The sequence below is a fragment of the Microcaecilia unicolor genome, chromosome 4 (assembly GCF_901765095.1).
Source record: "Microcaecilia unicolor chromosome 4, aMicUni1.1, whole genome shotgun sequence".
Lineage (NCBI taxonomy): Eukaryota > Metazoa > Chordata > Amphibia > Gymnophiona > Siphonopidae > Microcaecilia > Microcaecilia unicolor.
This window is the reverse complement of record NC_044034.1, coordinates 56,394,262-56,416,130: the sequence shown is the minus strand read 5'-3', so window position 1 is coordinate 56,416,130 and position 21,869 is coordinate 56,394,262. Positions and strand designations below refer to the sequence as shown.

Below are 21,869 nucleotides of genomic sequence, written 5' to 3'. Positions count from 1 at the left end.
TATGCTATTGATTAGCTAAATGCCATGCAGCCCATAGGAATATAATGGGCTGCGTGGCATTTGATGCATTCTAATCATTAGTGTGCACTAAATCCAGCATGCCTTAGTAAAAGGACTCCTAAGATAGTGTATAAACATTATTAAAAAATTGATATTTGTGTTTGACATGACACGCACATTAACAAAGCAGAGATCTTAATTAACATTCAGAGAATTAATTGAAAAAATGCTAATAAACTTACCTGCTTCAGTGTTCTTTCCATGTCGATTCCCTGACCCCAAGGAGCAGCAGGATTTGCAAGACAATCTCCAGCGTTCCCTCGCCTTGAAATGTCAATTTTCTGCCTCCTAAGATTGCGGAAAGCTTCAGCCATCACAAGTACACCATCGTAGGTCAATGCAGATGTGTACTATGCAAATAAAAGAATTTAAATACTGTACATGTATAGAAAATAAAACAGCAAAAATAATTTGCTTAAAACCCACATATTATAGTTAACTAACATTTCTAATTTATATCATTTCAGACCTCTCCTCCAAATCAAATAACTCTCCCATCCACTTTTTACAGAAAGAAAGATATATGCAATGTTAAAAACAGAATTCAGCTGGGTACTAACTGCAATAAATTATACAGATATTTTATCCATATACTGTACGGTTTAGGTGGGTTTTCAGACATGCAATTAATTCAGCTCTTACGGGGGGGGGGGGGGGGGGGGGGAGGGGAAGGGGCTGCTGTAGAGTTAGGTGCTCAATTCTGCATGCAGATCTTAAGTAATTGGCTAGACTGGTGATAACAATCAGTAACTGGCATTAACAAGTCATTAATTGGCAGTCATTAGGAGTTACGTGTGGATCTGCCCCACGCCATATTCTACAACACGTGTGCCTAATTTTTATAGTGCACAATTCCAAAGGGACTGTGGCCATAAACAGGTCATGGGCATTCCCAGAATTTGTTTATTTATTGGGATTTATTAACTGCCTTTATGAAGAGATTCACCCAAGGCGTTGTATAGCAGGTACAGTTTAACATAAAACTTACAATTCTGTTAACAGCATAACAATAATAATGTAACCAAGAATAAACTAAATACAATAAGGGGCCCTTTTACTAAGGTGCACCTAAAAGTGGGCTGCGCTTGTGTAGGCACATGTTTTGGATGAGCACTGGTCCATTTCTTCAGCGTGCCTGGAAAAAAAGGCACTTTTTTTGTGCCGGAAAATGGGCGTGTGGCAAAATTAAAACCAGTGTGCATCCGTTTTCAGCCTGAGACCTTACCGCCAACCATTGACTTAGCAGTAAGGTCTAACATGCTAACCAGGTGGTACGTAAATTGAAACCTAATAATAGAACTACTATGAAACAATTTAAAAAATATACACATTTAACAGCATTGGAATTCAAATACCAGATATATAATAGAATGTTAGCTTATAATAGAATTTAGGCAAGGAGATATAGACTTTTGGATATTCTATTACTTCACTGGATCATGCACATGGAGTCATTGCAACAATTCTACCAGCTAAGCTACTTTGCAGCAGATAAGTGAACTGTTTTCTTCATTTACATTTGCTGGACTTTGATGGTATGGTCATATGCATTAAACAGACTGATTGACTGAGATGTTAAGTTTGCTGCAAGTTAGCTGATTTCATCGTGACACAATATAATACATTACAGTAGTACAGGAGTATATGCTGCATTTTGAATTGCATTTATGCATCGGTGCTTGAAGGGTTTGTCAGCATTTGGCTAATTTATTTAGCCAATTATATAGAACATAGAGTGGAGGAGTGGCCTAGTGGTTAGGGTGGTGGACTGGGGAACTGAGTTCAATTCCCACTTCAGGCACAGGCAGCTCCTTGTGACTCTGGGCAAGACACTTAACCCTCCATTGCCCCAGGTACAAATCAGTACCTGTATATGTAAGCTGCATTGAGCCTGCCATGAGTGGGAAAGCATGGGGTACAAATGTAACTAAAATAAAAACATATAATGTGCAATGATGGTTCCAAATCCAGGTTTCACTTTTTCATATTATAGGTGATCACACTGGTGAACTGAACACATTGCATTGAAAAATTTAAAAGATTTAAATTTTTTTTGATACTATAGTTTGTATGTTTAATCTGGAGGTTGATATATGCAGGTTCTTTTCTTTTTTTTTTCTTCTTTGTTATAGAATATTTCCATCTCTGTGTTCGAGTCTTTAGTTAAGTGTTACCGCCTTTGATTTCTTCATACTCAATTTCTGATCATTCTGTCAAAGATACATGAAGAGTTATTACCTCTAGAATATAAAGGGTCAACACCGTTATAATTGAATGACTAAAAGTAAATTTATTACAAAAAAGTTCTGCTCAAACCACATATGTAGGTAGGAGGGGTTTTTTTTTTGGTCAATGACTATTTGAGTCACAAATGGGATTTTTTTATGCTTATGCTTCAGAGTTGCTATTCAGCAACATATCGCAGCGACCAATGAGACCTTTTTCCCCCGTCATCACACATTATATATCCAAGTGAACATAGTGTCTACTTGTGAGTTCAGATTCTACAAGTTAGTTAGTAGACCATTTAAGCCAGTACATGCTTCTTAAAGTAGTCGCACTTTATAGGTGAATAAATTATACCTAGATATTCAGTGTAGGCCAGTAGCTGGATACTGGCACTGAATACAGGATCTAGCTATAAAATAACCATGGAAGTCGGTTTTTAAATCAAACACCGACCACCATGGCTGAATATCAACTCCTATGGGGGCGATTCTACAGAGTGAGGCAAAAAAAGTAACCCCCTAGTGTTTTTTGCCATTTTATCAGCAACCACATTGAATATCGAGAAATTTACATCACCTAAAGGGAAGAAATCCCTAATATTATTTCAGGCTTCTCTTGCCTATCAAGTCAAAAAATATGGAAGGATTTACAAAGGGACTTAGTTTGTTTCCGATTACTATACTTTTTGGAAATCAGTGAAAACCTTTTTATTTTGTAAGTTTCTTTTAGAGTTAACACAAATATTTTGATATGTAATTCCTTGAATTGTTCTAGTCACTTTATTCTTGAAATCCATTTAGAACTTTTTGGTGTTAACGGAATATAAATTTTATTGTTATGTTATATTATGTACTTATTTAGTCATCATACTTATGTATTACTGTTAAACAACATTTAATTATCTTAAGTTACGTTGATGTTACTGACAGTTTAGCATTACTGCCTAGTGATTTTTGTGCATTAAAAATGTTTGAGCTAAAACACAGTAAAATAAGTTCATTCAAACGATAGAATTAACAATGTGTCGGAATTTCACAGTCACGGTGAATGCTCAGTGTCCATCTCCAGCTTTAATACAGGCCTTTTGCTTTGGGAAGTTATTAACAGCCTGGTCAACTGGTCCCTGTGGCTGTCCCAGATCATCTGCAGCACTTCCTTGAGTTTGGTGATTGTTTGCGGCTTTGGGTGGGGTTTATGATAGACCTCCAACATTGCTCCTTGTATAAAAGTCTACTCATTAACAGTAAGCTGGTACCCAAGGTTTTTAAAATTATTTTATTTCAAATAGTGGTAGTTTTACAATGCAAACATTTTTGAATGTGCAAAAATCGCTGGGTGGTAATGCTAAAAACTGTAAATTCACTGTGTTTAAAGATAATTTCATTCCACTCAGCACATAAACGCAAATAGTAACAACAAATAAAGCTGTAAATTTCACATTGAAATTCCAAGCAGTTGTTGAGAAAACACAAAAACCACTAGGGGGTTACTTTTTTTTTTTTTTGCCTCGCCCTGTATAATTGGGTGCCTCAATTTAGGTGCCCTGGGGAGGCAGGGTGAGAGCTTATTCTATATCAGCATCAGGATGCCCAGATTTCATTATAGCATACTAGCGTAATCCAGTATCAGCATACTTTATATTTACATGCCTGCAATTATGCCAGCCACAGAACTGGCATAACTGTGAGTGCTTAAGGGGCTTTTTTACTAAGTAGCAGTAAGCACTGTGGGCATACAGCACACCAATCTGGAGTTACCATCAGCTCAATGCGGGCAACGGCGGTAGTTCCACCCCCATTGCATGACATTTCAAGCACTAGCAGAAATATTTAAAAAATATTTCCGAAGGGGGTTACCCAGTGGTAATCGGGCAGTGCCGCTTGCTACCCAGTGATCACCACCCTTACTGCCACCTCAATGGGTGGTGGTAAGTGCTCCCCTCTGCATGGCCACTTTATTAAAATAGACCAACCTGGCCATGTTTTACCTATGGCAGAGGTAGCGATTAAAGGGGATTCTAAAAGCACACTTTCCCTCGGTGGGGGTATCTGGCACCAGCCACGACACTCTTTTCCAGTAACAGCTTTGCTGTTCGTGCTTCACCTTCTCTGATCGATTGTCTTCTAATACTACGGTTTGTGGATCCTACCCGCCTCTTTTGTTTCGATAATATATGTGTAGGTGTCCAGTTGCAGAATTGCAATGTTCAGAAATAAGCACTTATGTGGCCGCACCTGTATATTCTTTGTGTTAATCCTGAAAGGCCAACTGGCTAGGTGTGTTTTCAGGAGAGGCTTGAGTGGTGCTGCCTTATGAACGCTACTAGTAAGACAGTAGAGAGCACCATCGGAGAGGGAAAAGCAATTTTCTTAGAATGCATCAATCTTTGAATCACAAGGAAAGTAACCACGTTAGAGTTATTTCTCCTTTTGAGAATGTACTTTAATATAGTCCTTTACTGTGTATCCTTGATGAGCACTTCATCCTTGCTAACCATTTGTGTCAGCAAGATTGAAGTACCCCTTTGAAGTTATCAGAACGTTGCTTGTACTGACTAACAATATTTACACATTTCATTAATAGTCCCTCGGCACACTCATGGCTACAGCTTCAGAACAACATGTTTCATACAAATCAAAAGACATTTTCTGAGTACTGTTTCTGGAGGATACCAGAATCTCAGCCATGGTGACCCTACTTAATCTCAATCAATCATTAGATCAGATCAAACCATTTGCTGACTACTATTCTTAGAAAGCCTGATGTTTCAAAGATTACTTCATAAACATTTAGTGCAAGAAAATCAGACCAAAGTAGGCTGTGAAAATTGTAAGGCTGTTTATAGCTATCCTGCTTGCTGTTTTAAATTCTTTAATTTTTCAATTTGTATTTTGTGTTTTTAAAAAAATCTTTTCTTTACTTTTAATTCTTTAATTTTTTAGGGCTGCATTTCAATTAAAATTTGTAATCACAATTAATCATGCGAGTATAGATATATTTTTTTCCCCCACTGCAGCTCCTTGTGACTCTGGGCAATGGAAGGTCGTGACTTTGTCCAAATTTACAAGGGGCTGCAGTGAGGAAAAAAGTAAGGGCTCCTTTTACAAAGTGGTGCAATTGATTAGCGTGCGCTGAATGTGAAGAAGAACATTCAATTCCCATGGGTTTCTTTGCATTCAGCACATGCTAATCAGTAGCGCCACTTTGTAAAAGTTGCCCTAAATAAATAACCTACCTTCAATGGCACGATTAATCGTGATTAAAATTTTAATCCCAGAGTAACATGGAGCTGCAGTGGTTCAATCCGAGTAGTGCTAGGGTAGAAGTAGGAAGTTACTCATTTAGCTGCAGCATTCACCACGGGGTAACTCCCAGGTCTACCAATCCACTTCCGCCTCCCCTGCTAGCCTGCATTCCTTCCAGTCCGTTGCCTAATAGCTCATGTCATGTCTCCACAGGTTTATATCTTCTCATCTCTACTACTACTACTACTATTTAGCATTTCTATAGCGCTACAAGGCATACGCAGCGCTGTACAAACATAGAAGAAAGACAGTCCCTGCTCAAAGAGCTTACAATCTAATAGACAAAAAATAAATAAAGTAAGCAAATCAAATCAATTAATGTGAACGGGAAGGAAGAGAGGAGGGTAGGTGGAGGCGAGTGGTTACAAGTGGTTACGAGTCAAAAGCAATGTTAAAGAGGTGGGTTTTCAGTCTAGATTTAAAGGTGGCCAAGGATGGGGCAAGACGTAGGGGCTCAGGAAGTTTATTCCAGGCGTAGGGTGCAGCGAGATAGAAGGCGCGAAGTCTGGAGTTGGCAGTAGTGGAGAAGGGAACAGATAAGAAGGATTTATCCATGGAGCGGAGTGCACGGGAAGGGGTGTAGGGAAGGACGAGTGTGGAGAGATACTGGGGAGCAGCAGAGTGAATACATTTATAGGTTAGTAGAAGAAGTTTGAACAGGATGCGAAAACGGATAGGGAGCCAGTGAAGGGTCTTGAGGAGAGGGGTAGTATGAGTAAAGCGACCCTGGCGGAAGATGAGACGGGCAGCAGAGTTTTGAACCGACTGGAGAGGGGAGAGGTGACTAAGTGGGAGGCCAGCAAGAAGCAGATTGCAGTAGTCTAAACGAGAGGTGACAAGGGTGTGGATGAGGGTTTTGGTAGAGTGCTCGGAAAGAAAGGGGCGGATTTTACGGATGTTGTAAAGAAAGAAACGACAGGTCTTGGCGGTCTGCTGGATATGAGCAGAGAAGGAGAGAGAAGAGTCAAAGATGACCCCAAGGTTTCGAGCTGAGGAGACAGGGAGAATGAGAGAGCCATCAACAGAAATAGAAAACGGGGGGGGCGGGGAGGTGGGTTTGGGGGGGAAAATGAGAAGCTCGGTTTTGGTCATATTTAATTTCAGGTGGCGTTGAGACATCCAGGCAGCAATGTCAGACAAGCACGCTGAAACTTTGGTTTGGATGCAAGGTGAGATATCAGGGGTAGAAAGGTAGATTTGGGAGTCATCAGCATAGAGGTGGTAGGAAAAGCCATGGGATGAGATTAATGAACCAAGGGAAGAAGTGTAGATAGAAAAGAGGAGGGGACCAAGAACAGAACCCTGAGGTACACCGACAGGCAGAGGGATAGAAGTAGAAGAGGATCCACCAGAGTGAACACTAAAGGTGCGGAGGGAGAGGTAGGAAGAGAACCAGGAAAGGACAGAGCCCTGGAATCCAAGTGAGGACAGGGTATCGAGAAGTATGCTGTGATCGACAGTGTCAAAAGCAGCGGAAAGATCAAGAAGAATGAGGATGGAATATTGACCTCTGGATTTAGCCAGTAATAGGTCATTGGAGACTTTAGTAAGCGCAGTTTCAGTTGAGTGGAGAGGGCGAAAACCAGATTGTAATGGGTCAAGAATAGCATGTGAGGAGAGAAAATCAAGGCAGCGGCGGTGAACAGCACGCTCAAGTAATTTGGAGAGAAAAGGAAGGAGGGAGATGGGTCGGTAATTAGAGGGACAAGTAGGGTCAAGTGAAGGCTTCTTAAGGAGAGGTGTGACCACAGCATGTTTAAAGGAAGCAGGGACAGTCGCAGTGGAAAGTGAGAGGTTGAGAATGTGACAGATAAAAGGAATAAGAGTAGGAGAGATGGCATTAAGAAGGTGGGTGGGAATGGGATCAGAGGAACAGGTGGTACATTTTGAGGAAGAAAGGAGAAGTGTAGTTTCCTCAATAGTAACTTCAGGAAAGGAGGAAAGGGAATGAGGGGAAGGAGAGAGAGGGGAACGGACTAGTGGAGGGAGAGCTGGTGAGGTAGAGAAAGCAAGGTTTATCTTTTGAACCTTGTTGTGAAAGAATTCAGCAAGGGTCTGAGGAGATAATGAAGGGGGAGTTGGGGGATGGCTCGGATGGCTCCACTACACTTTCTCTTCCTAGCTCTCTTCAGTTTTATTCCTCATCTCAAAGCATTACATACCTCAAAACCACATTGCACTTATTGTACTCTCATCACCTTACCATCCATTTTGTCTTAGCGGAGATTGGGTGGCAACACCTGTAATTAGGAAGCAAAGCTAGTGCTGGGCAAACTATTCTACAGTCTATGCCCTGAAAATGGCAAGGACAAATCAAGGTCAGGTGTACATATAAAGTGGTTCATACAATGAGTTTATCTTGTTGGGCAGACTGAACGCACCGTACAGATCTTTATCTGCCGTCATCTACTATGTTACTATCAGGCTCATTTTCGAAAGAAAAGGGCGTCCAAAAGGCGACACAAAAGGCACATGGGCGTCCCCGTGAAAGAAGGTCACACAAATCCAATAATTGAAACAGGGCCGTAAGGGCGTCCTCAGCACGAGGACGCCCATCTATGGTTGTCTCCACAGGGGGCGTGTTATGGGCGGCGTTACGAGATGGGCGCCTCCAGCGTATAACGGCTAGTGAAATGGTTTCGCATGGGTCAGAACATGGGCGTCCTTAGTTAGACCTGAAATAAAAGTGACCAGGGTAAGGGAGAAGTCGTCTTTAGACTCATTAGCGATTTTGTGCAGTTGGAGAGTGGCAAGAGCGTTGTTCGGAAAGCTGAGAGTTTGTTGAGTACCTGTTACCTTCGTCTGTGTGCCGTAGTCGGAACCTTTTCATCCTCACCTGCCTCATTTGTGTTTTACCTTTTCAGCTTTCCCTACCCCTTCTAGCCCCCAAACCCAGACACCACTACTCCTTCCTCTATCTCCCCCATCCCCTCCCCCTATCCCTCTCCATTCACTGTCCCCAAGTTCATATTTCATTCCCTTATCTCTTTGTAGTCTCTGTTTGTCTCTTTGTCCTTTGTACTACTGCAGTGTGTTTGTGAAGACTGCTAGAGTGAGTGGCTAGAGGGTGTGGCAGGAGAGTTTGTACTGGGTCAGAGAGTGCTTGTAGTGTGGCTCTGCTGTGTGTGACTGCATTGTCAGTGGTGGAAGAGTGAGTGTCAGCTTCTGTTTGTTGCTGCTGTGTTTCACCAAGTTGGTAGGGAGAGGTGAGCACTGGTGGCACTGCATTGCACCTGTAGTGTGGGGAAATGGAGGCACTAAATGCACAGGTGGCTTACATGTTGGAGGAAGAGGGGAGGCACTGCATGAGGTACTCACACCCCAGAGTTTTCAGGCCCCATAGCAGTTTCCTAGACCTCACTGACCTGAAGTGTCTCACTAGGTACCGCTTTGATAGGGCTGCCATTCAGCAGCATTGCGACCAGCTCAAACCCCTCCTGCAGCCCAGGACCCACAGGAACAACCCCTTCCCTGTGCACCTAAAGATCACTGCTTCTCTATCGTTTCTGGCCACTGGGAGTTTCCAGTCTGTCCTATCTGTGAACAAGGGTCTCACCCAGGCTTCCATTTCTAACTGTCTCACCCAGTTCCTTGAAGCCTTCCTTACCCACACCTCTGAGTACATCACCTTCCCCACCACCCCCCAGGCCCTGCAGATTAACATAGCTGACTTCTATGCCGTAGCTTGCTTCCCCTCAGTCATAGGAACATTGACTGCACACATGTCGTACTCAGACCCCTCTCCCCCCCCACCGGGCATGAGAGGCCACTTATAGGAACAGGAAAGCATTCCACTCACTCAATATGCAAATTGTGTGTGACGCCCAGGGGGAGATTCTAGACGTATGTGCCCGATACCCAGGTTCCACCCAGGATGCCTAAATATTGCAGCACTCAGGAATCTTCCGCAGGTTTGACCGAGGGGAGATCACTGGTGGATGGCTCCTAGGTAAGTGCAGCATGGATCTGCCCAAACTTTACCTCTTCCACCGGGCAACCCTCCACAACCCACTATTCTCCCCCCACCACTCCACAAGGTATCTGCTCCAAACAGTACACACTCATCTTTCTCATCCTGCTTCTCCCCAAAGGTGACAGAGGCTACCCACAGCGGAGTTGGCTCATGACCCCCACAGTGCACCCACAAACAGGGTCAGAGAAGAACTACAACAGTAGACATCGGACCACCCCTGGCATCACTGCGCGCACCTTCGGAAAACTTAAGAACAGGTTCTGTTGTCTGGACTGTTCTGGAGGGGAGCTCCTGTACAGCCCCCAAAAGGTGGCAAAGATATTCCTGGCCTGCTGCATGCTACATAATTTGGCAATGCGCAGAGGACAGGCCCTCCCAGAAGAACCACAGCCACCACAGCAGCAGGCCCCAGATGAACAGGATGAGGAGCCCCCTCCACTTCCTGCCCACAGAGCAGAGCAGAGTGCACACCAGCTGGGGGTCAGAGCCAGGCAAAGACTGATCGAGACAAGTTTTGTGTGAGAGTAAGTTGTCATTTATTTCTATCACATAGTATTTACACACCAACACCACCACCCCCCTCCCACCACCATCACCCTCTCTGTGCATATTCCCCTCCCTCACCCCCCTAGCATGTCCCATCACTTTCCCCGCCCCCTCCCCTGGCCCCGACCCCGTCCCCTCCTACCCCTCTCACCATGTTCCTTTGCAGCTGGTGCTGCAGGGGAACTCTGTTGAAAGTCCTCCTCTGATGAGCTCCCACTCTCCTCCTCTGTGTCCACAAGGCAGCCTGCTGCCTCGGCTGCCCTGTGGAAGTCCGGCCACCTTGCGCTCTGTGGCTTGCCCTCCAACCAGGCACAGGACCCAGAAGGGGAGCTGGTGTGGTGGCTGCTGGACCAGTGGCTAGGGAGGCTGAGGATCTCAAGCTCCTCTTCTTAGCGGGTGGTTGCTGTGCAGTGGTAGAAGTAGACGCCAGTTGTTGTTGCATCAGGGCTGTACTAGGTGCTTTCAGGTCACAGCATAGGCCCTCAATGCTGTGCTCCAGCTGTTGGAGCTGCTGTACCACTTCACGTTGAGCCTGTACCGCACCTGGATCGCTTCCTGTTACAGCTCCAATTTCTGGCACCGGTAATCTTTCATGTGCACATTCTGGCCCAGCAATTGTGTGGCGAGGCGCAGTAGCTGCCTCTTCTGGATGGATGGCCTCTGCTGAGGAGGTGCCCCCCATTCTGCATCTTCTTCTTCTTCAGTGCCACCACCCCGTCCTCGGTAAGCCACTGCTGGCACTGAATATCCAGACATAAAACCGGCGGCGGTCAGCAAAATGCTGACTGCCGACAGCTGAATATCTACTTCTGAGTGTCTATTTGTGTTACTTCTCAGAGTAGTGGAGGGTGTTTATGTTGCTTTCACTGATGTGACACTAGAGTTTAAATGGAATGTTACTGTTATTCTACTTCTGTTCTGTACCTTTTCCTGGAAATTTTATTGACTGATTTAGAAATGTCCCATGTGAGTGAATAATTATACTCTAAGGGAGCAATTCTATAACTGGGCATCACAATTTAGGTGTGCCGATGCCACGCGCTGAGCACCTGTTCTAGTACAGCATCTGTGTGCCAAGATGCCATTAAAGAATAGTAGAGTAAGTTGGCATCGATGCACCTATATGTAGGTGTGAACAGTTACATTAGATCAACGGCAGGCGTAACCATTCATGCTTAAATGCAGCACTTTAGCATGTAACTTAAGAGTAAATTATAGAACAGTGCTCTAGCAGTTATGTGTATAAATGTGTCTTACACGCGCACAAGTACTAGTATTCTATAACATAGGCATACAAACAGTATCTATCTTTAGGCCCCCTGTTACAGAATTAGGGGGCATATGATTTAAATAAAATTGGCAGGAGTACATTGGTAGGAGAACTGGAGGTGGAGGTGGAGCTGGAGCTGGGGGTTGAGCTTGAGTCCCCCCAATCAAAAAGTTGTTCCACTGCTCCTGAGGAGGGGAGGGTAGAGAGAAAGGGAATGCTAGACTAGGAGAGAATGGTTGGGAGGAGGGATAAGATCAAGGAGATGCTGGCGCAGTAGGGTGGGGATAGGCGCTGGCTCTATCTCCACTAGCGCCATCCCTTTTACCTGTTATATTCTTAGTCTATCATTTTTCACTGTAAATGTTCCTGATGCCTTCAAGCATGCTGTGATTACACCATTCAAAAAAAAACAAAAACAAAACCCTTCACTAAGACCCTACCTGCCCTTCCAGTTTTCACCCCATCTCCCTGCTCCCTTTTCCATTTAATGCTTGAATATGCTGCTCACTGTTGTTGTCTTGACTTTATTTCATCTCAAGCTATTCTTGATCCACTACAATCAGGCTTTCATCCTCTACACTCTACAGAAATGGCCTTTGCAAAAGTCTCCAATGGTCTGTTCCTTGCCAGATCCAAGGGTCTCTCCTCAATCATCATCCTTCTTGACCTATCTGCTGCTTTTGACACTGTTGATCACTACCTACTTCTTGAAATTCTTGGATTTCAGGGCTCTGTTCTGTATTCTCGGTGCTCTGATCTCCTCTCATGGTTTTTAGTACAATCATTATGCTGATGACTCCCAGATCTACCTCTCTACACCAGAAATATCATCAGAAATCCAGGCCCAATTTCAGCCTGCTTGTCTGACATTGCTGCCTGGATGTCTCACCACTATGTGAAACTGAACATGGTCAAGACAGATTGTTTATCTGTCTCCCTAAACCTACCTGTCCTCTTCCCTCGTTCTCTATTTCTGTCGATAACATTGCCATCCTTCCTGTCTCCTCAGTTAGTAACATTGGGATCATCTTTAATTCCTCTCTGTTTTTGTGCACATATCCAACAGATTGCTAAAACGTATTGTTTCCTTCTCTATAACATCACCAAAATTCATCTCCTCCTTTCTGAACACACCACCTAAGTTCTTATTCACACTCTCATCACCTCCCGCTTAGAATATTGCAACCATCTCCTCACAGGTTTACTACTAAACCATCTCTCTGCCCTTCAATGTGTTAAAAATTCTGCAGCAGGACTTATCTTCCACCAATATTGCTACTTCTCAAGTCCCCCTATTGGCTTCCTATCTTTTTTCCTATAACAGTTCAAACTTCTCTTACTGCCCCTGCTCCCCCACCAAGGTTTTGTAAAGAATGACTAAAATACCGTAGTCCCGGAGGGAATCAATGCACACTTTCTTAATAGACTGCTGTGTGTAATGTTGTAAGATATTTGCTGTACTTTCCAATATGGCAACATTTTCCATTTGCTCTCATTCTACCAGCTTACAAATAAATTCTAGATTGTAATTGTTTCCCTGTCTGGTTTATTGATTGTCTCAAGATATCATAAAACTTGCAGTGCCTTCTTGTGCACGAGGTCTGGATTTAATCAACTGTATTGTTATTGCAGTAGTTATATCCTGAGAATCGTTTCATATCAAACAGACATACTTTTACAAAAATGTGGTAAATTTTTGCACTCTCTGTGCATTAGGTGCAACAACAAGCACATGGTAAGTACAAAGACACAGAAATAGAGAAAATGACAGCTGATAAAAACATATGGCCTAGCCAGTCTGCCCATTCATAAACTATCTACTATCTCTTCCTCTCCTGAAGAGACCCCAAGCTTTTTTGAATTCAGATGTCTCTACCACCTCCACCAGGAGGCAGTTCCACTCATTCATCACCCTTTCTGTAAAGATTTATTTCGTTAGATTACTCCTGAGCCTATTCCATTTTAACTTCATCCTATGCCCCAGTAGCGTGCAGTGACATTTATAGCAGGGGATTCAGTACATAAGTACATAAGTAATGCCACACTGGGAAAAGACCAAGGGTCCATCGAGCCCAGCATCTTGTCCACGACAGCGGCCAATCCAGGCCAAGGGCACCTGGCAAGCTTCCCAAACGTACAAACATTCTATACATGTTATTCCTGGAATTGTGGATTTTTCCCAAGTCCATTTAGTAACAGTTTATGGACTTGTCCTTTAGGAAACCGTCCAACCCCTTTTTAAACTCTGCCAAGCTAACCGCCTTCACCACATTCTCCGGCAACGAATTCCAGAGTTTAATTACATTTTCTCCAATTTGTTTTAAATTTACTGCACTGTAGTTTCATCGCATGCCCCCTAGTCCTAGTATTTTTGGGAAGTGTGAACAGACGCTTCACATCCACCTGTTCCACTCCACTCATTATTTTATATACCTCTATCATGTCTCCCCTCAGCCGTCTCATCTCCAAGCTGAAAAGCCCTAGCCTCCTTAGTTTTTCTTCATAGGGAAGTCGTCCCATCCCTGCTATCATTTTAGTCGCCCTTCGCTGCAGTAGATGTGCTAAACTGGGGTGACCAACTTCGGCCTTCGCCAGGTCATGTTTTCAGCATTTTCACAATGAATATTTATGAGCTCTATTTCATACAACTGAGGCTGGCACTTAAATACAGAATTTGGGGCTCAGACAGGGCAACATATGCTGCAGCGGGAATGGAAGGGCTGGTTCCAGAGCGCCCCTATCCTGAGGAGCTGAGAGAGCGTAAGAGACAGACAGCATCGGGGCCAGGCCAGCAGGGGCGGGATTGGAATCCAGTCTCCTTCTGACAGAAGAGGGGGAAATGTGCAACAGTAACCACACCCTACCAACCCCGCCCATCACACAATAACACCAACACCCCACTCACCAGCTCTGGCACCAATCCTGCCACTGGACGGAGCCACACCTATTAAATCATTTTGGGGCCTTCAGTAGAATTAGTGAATCCCTAGTCGCTTTTTTTTTGTTGTTGTTGATGATTACCTTTTGCAGGTCAGTGACTGGTTGCTGGCATGATGACAGCCCTGCATTTACTGCATAAGGCAGACAACCCCGGATTGGTCGCTCACAGTTGGGCACTAGAATTTGAACGCAGATCTCAGATCCATGCACAATTTAAAGAGGAAATGGGCACCAGTTGGACACTTAAGGGTCCTTTTACGAAGCAGTGGTAGGGCTAACGCCCGGATAGCATGCGTCAAATCAGTACTACTGACGGGGTAGCGTGGGCTCCTGGAGGTAATTTCGAAGTTGGTGCGTGCTGTTTCCCATGGTAGAAAATATTTTTCTATTTTCTACTGTAGGTAGTGTTATCGGCAGTAACTTGTGGCACGGCCACATTGGCGCGCACTGCCTGATTGATTTATTTATTTGTTGCATTTGTATCTCACATTTTCCCACCTATTTGCAGGCTCAATGTGGCTTACAATTTCCGTCATGACTTATGCCATGTCAGAGTACAGATACAATTGGTAATATATATAGAAACATGGATGATATAATGAACAATCAGGTAAAAAAAAGGGGAGAATATGCAATTGGTATCACATATTGAACATGAATTACATGATAAATTAGGTGGTACTAAATAGGGAGAAAATAATCCGATTGTTAAGTAGATGATGAAGAATTACGGTTCCAATTATGAGTCATTATGGTATGTCATGTTAAAGAGATGTGTTTTCAGTGCTTTACGGAAGTTAATTAGGTTGTGAATTATTTTCAGGTCAAGTGGTAAAGCATTCCACATTTGCGAACTCAAGCATGAAAAGCTGGACGCATGTATTACTCTATATTTTAGACCTTTACCCTTTACAGCTGGGGAAATGAAGATTTAGGAATGTGCGTGCTGATCTTTTAGCATTCCTGGGTGGTAGGTCAATGAGGTCTAACATTTAGGTCGGGGCATCACCGTGAATTATTTTATGCACCAGAATGCATATTTTGAAAGTTATACGTTCTTTAAGAGGAAGCCAGTGTAAGTTTTCTCTTAGGGGCTTAGAACTTTCGTATTTTGTTTTTTCAAATATAAGTCTGGCTGCTGTGTTTTCGGCAGTTTGAAGTTTTTTAATGATTTGTTCTTTACAGCCAGCAAGAAGACCACTGCAATAGTCTAAGTGACTCAGTACCATTGATTGTACCAGATTACGAAAGATTTCCCTAGGAAAGAAAGGTTTAACTCTTTTGAGTTTCCACATTGAGTGGAACATCTTCCTTGTTGTGTTCTTAACATGGCTTTCCAGTGTGAAATTCCGATCAATGGTTACTCCGAGAATTTTCAGAGTATTTGAAATGGGAAGGGTAAAGTTTGATGTGGATATAATGGTGATTACCGCATGAGTAGCATATGAACCCTTACCGCTAGGTCAATGGGCTCAGGCAGTAAACAGTCGCGCACTACTTTTAATTTTAGTGCACAGCCATTTATCACCCCATCTAAAGAAGCCCCTTTCCCCAGTTGCAGTAAAAAATGGTCCAACATGCAGCAAATTCGTGCATCCAAACTATCTCAGGCCACTTTTTACTGCAGCTTAGTTAAAGGGCCCCTTAATGATTGGGCATCATCTGGACACTTAATGAAGAAATGGGCACCACTTGGTGTTAATTGGGGCTTACTTGAAATTGCGAGTGGATCTCCCCTATGTGCTATTTTATAACTTGGCGTATAATTTTTCCTGCACATGATCCAAAAGGGGATGTGGCCACATGAGGGGCACAGGTGGGTCACAACTGTTCCCAAACGTTAAGCACCAAGTTATAGAATAGTGCTGATCCGCGCCAATCTTTGGACAACGGACTTACACCTGTTTCTATCAGGCGTAAGCCTGGTGCCCAACGTTAAACGCAAACTGCGCGCTATTAACTAGAATAGGGACTTAGTGTGGATGTTTTCAGTGCCTAACTTTTGGCACAATACTGGGTGAGGCAAAAAAGAAAGAAAGAAACCCCTTAGAATTATTTGTTGTTACTATCCATGTTTATGTACCAAGTGAAATAAAAAAATCTTTTAATATGGCAAAGTTACAGACTTTTTAGTGTAATCATCCAGTGAATTTTGTGTGCTCAAAAAAGTTTGCACTGTAAAACTATCACAGGGACCGATGAACAAGGCTGTTAAGAGCTTCCCAAAGTGACTGAAGGCCTGTGTTAAAGCTGGGGGTGGACACTTTGACCATTCACAGGGACTGCAAAATTCTGACATATTGTTAATTGTATCGTTTGAATGAAATTATTTTACTGTCTTTTAGCTCAAACAAAAATCGCTAGGTAGTAATGCTAAAAAAGTCAGTATCAACAACACAACTTTAGATAATGAAATATTGTTTAATAGCAATACGTAAGTATGATGACTAAATAAGCATGGAAAATTTCTCGTTGAAATTCAAAGCTGCTGCTGAGAAAATGGCAAAAAGCTCTAAGGGATTACTTTTTTTTGCCTTACCCTGTATATAGAATTCTCTCTTTACTGCACAGGCATCAAACTACATGCAGTGGCAGATAGAATGGGAGCACCTATGCACTCTATCACTGTAATGTGGTGTTGGCTCACTAAAAAATAAATTATTAAAAAAAATCATAAAACTGCCCTGGAAATGCAGCCCCTGATATCTCTCCCCCCAATCCAGTCCTTCATTTGATCCGATCCCCTGAACAAATCTGATCTGTCCCTACAAGATCCCAATCCCCAGAAACACACCTACTACCCAATCTGAATCCCTCGAATCCCTTCCCACCCAAACTCTATTTCCATGTAGCCTCACTCCCTTCTAAAAGCCCCTCTTCTAACATCAAGTCAAATTCCCTCCTCCCCTCGAGAAACCCTAGGGCTTACCTGGAAGTTATCCCTGGAAGTGGGGTCTAGTGGAACAGGATAGTAACAGTCCCCCCTCCAATCCTATGGGACCCCGCAGCAAAATGACCCCACGTGGTAGTCTCATGGTACTACCGCTACGGGTTAGCCTTGGAAAAGGCAGCACCCTAAATATTGCAGTGAGCTCTAGAATGTCAGTACATTTATTGTAGAAACTAATAAAGCCAGATTTCTAAAGTTCCATACATAAAAACTCCATGTTAACAGAATACCCAGCCCCAGAACATAGTTAGACCCTCACCACATAAAAATGAATGGGCCCTTTTACTAAGCTGCAGTAAATGCTATTGCACACTTGCAGGATGCACTCAGGTATCTCACGCTAAGTTCCTAATCTTTTTGTATAAGAACATAAAAGTAGCCATATACTGGGTCAGACTAATGGTCCATCTAGTCCAGTATGCTGTTTTCCAAACAGTGGACAAGCTAGGTCACAAGTACCTGGCAGAAACCCAAATCGTGGCAACACTCCATACTACAAATCCCAGGACAAGCAGTTGCTTCCCATGTCTGTCTCAATAGCAGACTATGGACTTTTCCTCCAGGAATTTGTCCAAACCTTTTTTAAACCCAAATATGCTAACCGTTGTTACCATATTCTCCGTCAAAGAGTTCCAGAGCTTAACTATTCATTGAGTGCAAGAAAATATTTCCTATGTTTTATTTTATTGCATTTGTATCCCACATTTTCCCACCTATTTGTAGGCTCAATGTGGCTTACACAGTATTGTTAACATAGTTGTTCCAGTATATTAGGTATAGTTAGTATTGTGTAGAGGTTAATTAGGGGAAGAAAGAAGGAGGACGGGATTTATAAGGGTATTTATAGAAGGTGGGCTTTCATAACTGAATGGGTTGGTGAAGTGGATTAGTTTTAAAAGTATTTCCATGTAACTTCCTCAAGTGTTCTCTAGTCTTTGTACTTTTGGAACGAGTAAAAAATCGATTTACTTCTACTCGTTCTACACCACTCAGGATTTTGTAGACCTCAATCATATCTCCCCTCATCCGTCTCTTTTCCAAGCTGAAGAGCCCTAATCTCTTTAGCCTTTCTTCATACGAGAGGAGTTCCATCCCCTTTATCATTTTGGTCGCTCTTCCTTGAACCTTTTCTCATTCCGCTATATCTTTTTGAGATACAGAAACCAGAACTGAATGCAATACTCAAGGTGTGGATGCATCATTTGCATTTGTCCACATTAAATTTCATCTGCCATTTGGATGCCCAGTCTTCCAATTTCCTAAGGTTTTACAGCAATATTTCACAGTCCGCATGAGTTTTAACAACCTTGAATATTTTTGTATCATCTGCAAATTTGATCACCTCACTTGTCGTTTCAATTTCCATATAATTTATAAATGTTAAATAGTACCGGTCCCAGTACAGATCCCTGCGGCACTCCACTGTTCACCTTCCTCCATTGACAGAAATGACCATTTAACCCTACCCTATGTTTTCTGTCCAATAACCAATTCCTAATCCACACCAGAACCTTGCCTCCTACCCCATGACTCTTTAATTTTCTCAGGAGTCTCTCATGAGGAACTTTATCAAAAGCTTTCTGAAAATCTAGATACACTACATCAACTGGCTCACCTTTATCCACATGTTTATTCACATCTTCAAAGAAATGAAGCAACTTGGTGAGGCACGACTTCCCATGGCTGAACCCATGATGACTCTGTCCCATTAAACCATGTTTGTTTACGTGTTCTGTAAATTTAATCTTTATAATAGTTTCCATTATTTTGCCAGTCACCAATGTCAAGCTTACCGGTCTATAATTTCCCGGATCACCCCTAGAACCCTTTTTAAAAATCGGCGTCACATTGGCCACCCTCCAATCTTCAGGCACTACAGATGATTTCTGCACAGAGGGGGCTGAGAGTATACATTTCTGTGCAAATCAACTAGCGCAACAACATTACCACACACCAACAAATTAGTACAGGATTATTGTATGAGCCCTTACTACTCCTTCTTACCAACTACACTTTAATTACCCTGTTTTGACAGCACCGATCTACAGGTCTGTCTCCTTCCCTCACCCTAGCTCTCTCATTCCCCATATCTTTCTCCTTTCCCAATCTTATTCCCGTCTTTTACAAACTTTCACCTCTTTCAACTTCCTCCATATCTAGTATCTCATCTCTCTCCCTTATCCAGCATCTCTCTATATCCTCTATGTTCAACATCCCATCTCTGTCTACCTATTTCCCCTCATGTGCATCTCCTTTCTGTCTCCTTATTCCCTCCGCCATGTCTTGCATCCCTTTTCTCCCTATTCAGCTGCCATGTCCAGACTTCACTCTCTGTCTCCCTATTCCTCCTCATTTTCAGAATCTTCCTTGTCTCCTTATTCCTTCCCCTGTGGCCAGGATCCCCTTTCTGTCTCCCTTCTTTGCCCAGCATATCTTCCCTATGTCCTGCTTTTCTTTTCATCTCTATTCCACTCCCATATTGTCTCCTTATTCTCCTATATTCAGCATATCCCATATGTCTCTATGTTCCCTCCATCATGCCCAGAGTCTTCCCATCTCAATGTTCCCCACCTGGGGTCCAGCATCACCCCGTCTCCATGTTTTCTCTATGTCCAGCATCTTCTGTGTCTCCCTGCCCCTCTCCTCCATTCAACATCTCCCTCTTCTATAGCATCTTACCCATTTCTCCCTTACATCTAGTGTCTCTCCTCTATCTCCTTATTCCAGCTTCCCTCCACTGTCCCAGGTCTCCTCCAACCACGTCTTTGCCCAAATGCATGCCTTTATCTTGTACATTCATGGCAAAGGTTCAAAGGGGGGAGGGATAACTGAGAATCATTTTCAATCTTTGCATTGGTGAGACAAGAGGAATGAGCACTTCTTTCTATACCCAATTCAATTTTCAATATCTCCAAGGAGATGTATATATGTGTATTCAGTGGGGAGAATTTTGGTCCCAGAACACTTTGAAGATGGAAGGATGAAAATGGGGCTTGGACCTACCATCATTCTTGGATAGGGGGAGGGGAGCAGGAGTGCTCTGATGACAGAATGTTAAGTATACTCAACAGAGGAGGGATTTTGGCAAGAGAACCTTCATTGTGCATTAGACTGAAGGGTGTTTTTGTCCACTTGTTGGGGGGAAGAGGAAGGTTCTTTAACCTACAGAGGTCTTATTGCTGAATGTGGGGATTAAAGAGAGTTTGGAGCTCTCACTAGGACTTGCAACTTAAATACTCCTCTCAAGATATCCTTTTTTAGTATTCCAAAGCAGGTTAATGCAAATTGCTTGGCTTAATATGATTTGCTTGGCTTAATACAATTTGTGGTAACCTATTTTAATAATAATGAACTGCTTTGCACAAATCTAAATGCAATGTAACTCATTAAAATAGTCTGTGCATTATGACTTTTTTTGCATTAGGGGTAATGCAAGCGTGTTCATTATCATTATGGCATGTTAATGCGTTAACACAGCTGTTTAACAAGAAGGGATACTCTTTAATAAATAGGCCCCTAGTATAGTATCACACATTACTTCCAAGGGAAGCATTAGCAATCTGCCACTTATGATGAAATTACTCTTCTATTTTGTGACAATTCATATCAGAGGTAGCACATGAACTTAGATATGTAGGAATCTAGCAATGTTTACCATTGAAAAGCTAACACAATGCTTAATGAACAATTCTTTTTGTGAGCTTTGTCAGTTTAATTCAATTCTTTATAGTTCCAAAGAGATTTTTTTTAAGTGCTGTTTTAAACATTAAAACAGGAAGTACCTTTGGCGGACTCTCAGATCCTGGATACTCCCTCTGGTCCAGTTTTTTCCAGCGCTGCATGAGTCTTGTTACAATTGGTGTACTGAAGTCAACTAACTGGAATCCGGTTACATTGGCTCCTCCATGCATGAATCTTTCAAGAGAAATATCCTTGAATCCCTGCAAAACCAGGCTCACATATTATTTTGTCTTCATCTCATTTAACAATCATACACTGAAGTCTCAAAGGAAAGTAGACGAGATAAGACTAGATTCTATATATTCTTTGAGCCTACTAATAAGTGGGAAAAGGTGGGATACAAATGTAACAAATAAGTAAAATAAATAAATAAATAAATAAAATATATGACATCTGAAAAATCAGTGCCAAAAATATTTCCACCTAGGCCTATCCTATAAACTGTGCCTAGATTTAGGCATGGTTTATAGATCTAGACACGGTTTATAGAATACGCCTATCTGGTTTATAGAATACACACAGCAGCCATGCCAGTGCATAACTCTAGACACGTCCATTTATGGCAAGATAACTTGGTATAAATATCAGCATCTAAGTTAGGCACAAAGCAGGTGTATTCTATAACCGTGTGCGTAGATTTCCAGAATGCCCATGGCCTTCCCATTCCACGGTCATGGCTATGCCCTCTTTAGAATTTACATGCTCCACTTTACAGAATATGCCTAGCAAGTAGTGCGTGTAAATTCTAATTAATGCCAAAGAGTATCAATTATTGCTTGTTAAGTGGCAATTATCGGCACTGATTGGCTTAAGTACCAAAATTGCGCAAGCAAATCCAGAATACGACTGGATTTG

At 42.6% G+C, this 21,869-nt stretch overlaps 1 protein-coding gene across 3 annotated transcripts in view; it reads right to left on the bottom strand.

Annotated features, from left to right (window-relative positions):
- The window catches only part of GRIA4 (glutamate ionotropic receptor AMPA type subunit 4), a 520,316-nt gene that overhangs the window by 151,362 nt on the left and 347,085 nt on the right, over positions 1-21,869 (bottom strand). For all 3 annotated transcript variants that reach the window (XM_030199365.1, XM_030199366.1, XM_030199367.1), the window contains exons 6-7: positions 21,056-21,214; positions 243-410 (exon numbers count right to left, since the gene is read on the bottom strand). In XM_030199365.1, coding sequence (XP_030055225.1) covers positions 243-410; positions 21,056-21,214 — 327 coding nt within the window. The remainder of the gene's footprint in view (positions 1-242; positions 411-21,055; positions 21,215-21,869) is intronic.